This window comes from Argiope bruennichi, chromosome 2 (genome assembly GCF_947563725.1).
Source record: "Argiope bruennichi chromosome 2, qqArgBrue1.1, whole genome shotgun sequence".
NCBI classification, from domain to species: domain Eukaryota; kingdom Metazoa; phylum Arthropoda; class Arachnida; order Araneae; family Araneidae; genus Argiope; species Argiope bruennichi.
In genome coordinates, this window is record NC_079152.1 from 82,163,668 (window position 1) to 82,170,583 (window position 6,916).

At 30.4% G+C, this 6,916-nt stretch overlaps 1 protein-coding gene across 1 annotated transcript; it reads left to right on the plus strand.

The window, feature by feature from the left end:
* Positions 1–3,385: 3,385 nt before the first annotated feature.
* LOC129962235 (uncharacterized protein C21orf140 homolog) lies at positions 3,386–3,820 on the plus strand. Its single transcript, XM_056075975.1, has one exon. The coding sequence runs from the start codon at positions 3,386–3,388 to the stop codon at positions 3,818–3,820; it is 435 nt and encodes a 144-aa protein (XP_055931950.1).
* The last annotated feature ends 3,096 nt before the right edge of the window (positions 3,821–6,916 follow it).

Genomic DNA, 6,916 nt, shown 5'->3' on the forward strand with positions numbered 1-6,916 from the left:
ATATTTTTCTGATTTGACTCTACTAAATATAGTTTTACTCTTCTCCATTATCTATATGATCTGCATGTTATCTACCCTTTTGCTTAACTAAAATCCGTCAATAGATAACAAGCTCCAAAAATCATATGCTGTATTAGTATTTTATCAAAAAACAGATACACACAGCTGTTAATTCAATAGTAAAGAATGTGAAGGTCAACGTTAAATAACTATCTCTCATTTCTGTCTCTACTAGTTTACTGATATCGTAGAAACCGAAGGTCGGATTTCCGTTAAGATAGGTCACGTTTATGCGCTGCATGGGAGTGACATTATGCTAAAAACTTGATGGCGCCTTTATCTGGAAGGAGTGAACGCACACACCACCGTCAGTGTTTTTTGCAATTAGTGTTTACGAAAATCAAAACTTTACTATCTTCACTCTGAGAATTGAAGGCAAACGATAAAAAGCAAACAACGTGTTTAAAAAAAAACGAGGTCTTTTACATAACTTTTGTAATCTCCTGTAGTATTAACATTTAAGACTTGTTATGGTTAAATTAAGGTTAATAAAAATATGGATTCTTCCATTTCATTTCTAAATTATTTAACATTGAATATTTTATAAATGAAAGATATTACAGCGTTATTGCTAGAAAAATCATTCGACTTAAAATAATTTGGAAAAAGTTTAAATAATGTTATTTTGTTTGGTTACTCACTAATAGCCTATAATCAACATAAACTATTATAAAAATATAACTATCCTTTTTTCCCCCTTTCCTGTATTCTAATAGGAATATATAGAAAGGAAGTATCGTAATAGTAAAAAAAGTTCGATTTCTAAATTTTGACGGATCTTTACGCTTTGGAACCTCTTGAGTTCGAAAAACACATTTTTGGCATTATGTCAATCTGTATGTGAACCTTATCATTCAAAAACGCTTGGAAGTACGTGGATGAAATTTGGTAGTTTTGTGGACCAAATTTTTAAATTTCTATCAAATTCCGAATGAATCCATTCAGAAAAATCTGTTTGTCTTGCTGTTCCAGTATAAATGAATTCAATAACTACAAAACATAAAGAGCTACATAAATAAAATTTGGTACACGGATTTAGCATCTAAAACATAGATTCTTATCAAATAACATGCCAAATCTTTCCAATATATGTAACCACAATAACTCACACATACTGATTTAAATCAGTGAAATTTCGCATGTAATCTTATAATTAAAATTGTACTTCCGTCAACATTTGGTTTCAAACTTTGCGAAAAAAATCGTTTTAAATATACATTTGCACAATATATTCTGATGATGATTAAGTGTGTGCCAAAAGTGGCGTTACACCGGTAAAAAGCTCATAATTAAAATAAAAAAATAGAATTTAAGTAGTTGTCAAAGGACTAGCCATTCAAAAAGGCACGACAAATAAAAATGCTAGATTTACACCAAAGATCTATAAATTTTAGCTATTGTTTAGTAATGCCATGCATAATGGGGCCTTATCCAAGATCACACAATTTTATGCGGGGGCGAGGAAAATATGAACTTAACTGAAGAGCAAGCGAAAGAGAGAGGACCCGGGATAGGAGACTATTTCCGTTCGTTCCACACTGTATTTGAAGTATATAAAAAATATTCTAGTCGTTAAAAAATTCGGTCTTGAAATTTCGACGAATCTCCACATTTTGACCTGTTTGAATCCGAAAAATGCATTTTTAGAATTATGTCGGTCTGTGAATACGATAGCTCGAAAAGACTTTGAGATAAATGGATGAAAATTTTTATGTGATCTTCACATCAAAACTGCAAATTCCTATCAAATTTTGTACGAAAGCCCTTCTAAAAAAATTTGTCTGTCTGGCATCCGAATGCAAATGAAATGACTGCATAGAAACAGCTAGACAAACATAAACAGCTAAAGCGATAGCATTCGGTATACAGTTTTATCATCTAAAGTACTGTCTGTCTATCACAAGAATAGCTCCCGCCAAGAAGTCTATCTAGTGGCGGTCGCTGTAGTAACAAGACTAGTTCATTTCTAATGGGGATTAAGGGTATAGGGAATTGGCGGAATTAAAGGTTACATCACGTCATTCGTCTTCTTGGATTTAAAAGAGTTGCACTCGTTATCTTATCCTTGTGTTTATTTTGCTTCTAAAGCGATAGCATTCGGTATACAGTTTTATCATCTAAAGTACTGTCTGTCTATCACAAGAATAGCTCCCGCCAAGAAGTCTATCTAGTGGCGGTCGCTGTAGTAACAAGACTAGTTCATTTCTAATGGGGATTAAGGGTATAGGGAATTGGCGGAATTAAAGGTTACATCACGTCATTCGTCTTCTTGGATTTAAAAGAGTTGCACTCGTTATCTTATCCTTGTGTTTATTTTGCTTTTGCTTTTAAAATTATTTGTTCCTTACTGGTTAAATTGATTTTGCTATTTTGCTAAACCTGCAAGATGGTCTTTAAGTTAAGGAAGGGTGAAATTTTGAAATCGCAGGCACGTAAAATTGTATATAATATTGCGGAATTTTGTTCCAATGAAGCTTCATCGAAATCTGCGTTAATTTCAGTCCCACAAGCTCTGAAAAGGGCTTCTCAAGCAACTGGAATTTCTGAAGCTACAATAAAAAAAATAAGAAAGGAAGTTTCATCATCGGGCTCATCGACAGTTTTAAAATCACCCGGTAAATACCGTAAAAGACCTAGTAAGCGAAACTGTGAAATAGACAACTTTGACAAGTGTGTTATACGGCAAACAATTCAAGACTTTTACATAAAAGAAAGGAAAGTACCATCCCTCAGAAAATTACTACCCGTGTTGAAAGAAAAAATTGGATTTTCGTGGCAAAAAGACACATTGTGCAAAGTCTTACATTCAATGAATTTCCGATGGAAGAAGTGCGTGAATAATAGAAAAGTACTCATGGAAAGACCAAATATTGTTTTTTGGAGACACAGATATTTGAGAGAAATGAGATGTCACAGGAAAGCTGGACGACCGATTGTCTATATTGATGAAACTTGGGTAGACAGCAATTTGACATTTAAGAAATGCTGGCAAGATGATACAGTTTTGGGAGCTATAGCAAATGTTAATTCGAAAAATAGACTTATAGTTGTTCATGCTGGGTCATCAACGGGTTTCCTTATGGGTGCTTTACTAGTATATAAAGCATCAACAAAAAGCGGCGACTATCACGGGCAAATGAACTATGAAAACTTTAAAAAATGGGTGTTGGAAAAACTTCTTCCAAATTTGCAACCAAACAGTGTCGTATGCATGGATAATGCATCGTATCATACAACTGTCGAAAACCCCACTCCAACGAAGTATTCTACAAAAAAGTTATGATAGACTGGTTGAAAAACAACGGAATTACCCTGCGATCAAAAAATGCGAAAAGCGGAACTGTTCTCTCTTATAGACAGTAATCGTCCAAAGAAAATTGTCTATAAAATTGATAATTTAATAGAGAAAGAAGGACATGAAGTTATCCGACTACCCCCTTATCATTGCGATTTGAACGCAATCGAATTTGTGTGGTCCTCTGTAAAAAGAATAATAAAGGAACGAAATGTTACTGGCGATTTAAGTTTGAACAATCTGAAATCTCTTCTTCAAACAGCTATCACTGAAGTTACTTCGGCAGAATGGGCAGCGCATTGCAAAAACGTAGAAAAGCTTGAAAATAATTATTGGGAGAAAGATGGACTGTTAGAAGATTTAGTGGACGAACTGTCATTTCAAATTGATACCAATGATGATTCTGATTCAGAAGAAACCAAAACTTGTGAGAGTGATTTCGAGGATTTTGAAATGCTTGAATGAACATTATTTTCGAAATATAGACGGTATTTTATTTTATTTTATTTTTAAAACTGTTTTGCCTTAAAAATTGTTGGAAAATACATGCTGAAAGTTTAATAATCAACGAAGTTCTGTCATTTTATTAATAATCTAAAGTCCTTGATAATTATTAATAGTTATGAAAATATTAAACAATTATTAAAAAGTTAAATAATTACTTTTTTATTGTAATAATTTTCATCTTTACTGCATATTCATTAATAATATTTAATTTTTATGTCTAAAAGTTTAAATATTATTATATAATTAATATATTAAAAATTTTTTTCATTCTTTATAAATCAATTTAAAAAAATCGCCAATACGTCATCAAGGCGATCAGTAAGCCAAAATGGATGCCTTTCTTTTTAAATCCCCCATTGAAAATAGAGCAGGTCTTGTTTCCACGGCAACAGACTATCGTAGACATATTGGCGGGAGCTATTCTTGAGGTAGACAAACAGTACAGGTCTGTATCAAATTTTGTACGAAAGCCCTTCTAAAAAAGATTTGTCTGTCTGGCATCCGAATGCAAGTGAAATGACTGCATAGAAACAGCTAGACAAACATAAACAGCTAGAGCGATAGCATTCGGTATACAGTTTTATCATCTAAAGTACAGATATGTATCAAATTTTGTACGAAAGCTCTTCTAAAAAAGATTTGTCTGTCTGGCATCCGAATGCAAGTGAAATGACTGCATAGAAACAGCTAGAGCAATATCATTCGATATACAGTTTTATCATCTTAAGTACCGATCTATATCAAGTTTTGTATCGACCGTTTGTCTATCTATGCATCTGCAGATATATAAACATGAATAACAAAAAGAAAATAATGTTGTAAATAAATGAAAATTGTATGTGTTCTTGGTATTAAAAATATAGCGCTATGTGAAATTTTAGTTTTATTCGGATAATCAAAAATCAGTATTTCATTTTCTTCATTATACCACTAAAGCACGAAATGTTCAGGTTTGGAAATCTGAGTGCTTAAATATGTATCTTATTTATCAGAAATATTTAACTCGCATTATCGCTATTGTAACAGTCTTTCAATGGAAAGATAAATGGATAAATAAAAAAGTATTTCATCGCTTCTAAGAGATGACTTGCTCCAATCAAATGGAACATTCGGAGGGGGTGGAGGATGGGTATGAATGATTCAGCTTTTGGCTATTTGTTGATATGTATCTGATTTAAGTGCATCAAGAAATTATTCTACATGTTATGTGTACAAGTTTTGGAAAAAAGAACGTTTAAGTAAATTCGAATTTATAGTGATTTTCTAATGCTAATGCGTTTGAAGTTAAAATGCAATACCATTTTAAATTTTTTTGCCGAGTTTGTGAATTAAATTTTTACTTTAAATTACTGAATTGTATGCAAATATAAATTTCCATTGATTTATTGCACAAGCACATACTAATTTATTTAAAAGTTAAAATTCAGTAAACATGCCTTCAGTTTAAACATAAGTTCGATAATAATTTATCTGCTTTTTGTAGACTTGTCACAGAAGCATTGTTAAAAGTGAAAAAAATTCATGATTTCTTTTTATGAATCAAAGAGTTGCTAAATTCTGAATGTAAAGAAATGCTAAAACGTGAAGTATTTAATACACAAAGTTCTCTTTTACTTCTGTAACTTTACTTTTAATTAAAATGAGAATATGAATTGCAGCGAATAATTTTTAAAAATTACCGAAAGCTAATAATAATTTTTAAAGAATAATAAAATATATAATAAAAAATTGTGACAACAATTTCCGAAATGAATAAAATGATTTAAAATATCTATAATATTTTAATTCAATGAATATGTCAACACTTACGATTAAAATACTCTTTACTATTCAGGAAACATCGTTTTTAATTAATGAAAAGTTATAGATTTATCAATTGTAATGATAAATAATAGTAATGATATCAATTCATAACAATTATTAATCAATTGTAATGAAAAATTTTACTAAATGTTTACCTAAAGCTTTCATAATATATTTTGTGTAAAATTTGATGAATTGAAAAGATTGGTATAGTGTACTAACTTTTTATTATATGGAATATAATATGTTTGAATAAAGCTATTTGTACTTCATATCACGTTATTTTTGTTTTTCTAAAAATTATGAGATCTCAAAAATTTACTCTGGCATCGCTTCTTAATATCTTTTCTTCTTCTGGTATCTTCTCTTTCTCTTCTCTATTGAGTTTGAAATAAATTGGACACTTTTTTGTATATTTCTGAATTACAATTTCTAAAATTCTTTGCATCTTTTTTTTTTTTTTTTTTTTTTTCATTTTACTTAATTGCTAACAATTTTTAATGTGTGAGCAGATTTGTGAATACTATTTAGCAGATTAAAATTACAAAAAAAAATCCAAACAAAATTGATTTATAAATCTAAAAGGTTGAAGTTCATCAGAAATGAATTTTATTAAAAAAAATTATTTTATATAGTCGTCAATTTTGATTATTTTTATGACTCTTAAAATTTGTAAAAATGTATTTTTCTAAAATAATATTAGCAGAAAATTTTATAAAAAGGAATGAAGGTACATTTAAAATATCATTTAAAGAATCCAAATTAACTCCAGTTCAATAGAAATAACATATAATCACCCCGTTGAAAGTAACTTCGAAAAACAAATTCTTCCATTGCAGTATAATACGAAAATTTTGTTCCATCTTTGTTTCACCATTTAATTTGACTAACCAATTTTTTTTAAATTTAGCCTGAGACGCTGAAGATACCGAAACGAAAGGGAAGGGAGAAGATATACCAGAGAAAAATAGAGTTCATTTTTTAAAGAATGTTTCTACAAGAACTATTTAATTATAAATAAAAACTAGTATTAGACGAAAAATTTAAATAAAATAGACCAGTTTAACCCCTTCCTCCCCCGCAAAAAACTATTGTATTCCTAAAAGCTAACATACATTATTTAAATCGGATTATTTTTTTCTGTGGGGCAAACGACTGGAGACACTGTCTTGGCTAAACTGAGTATTTGAAGAATCATACACCACCGTCTGTAACACTGGACAGTTAAAAGATATCTCCGCCCTTTTGGTC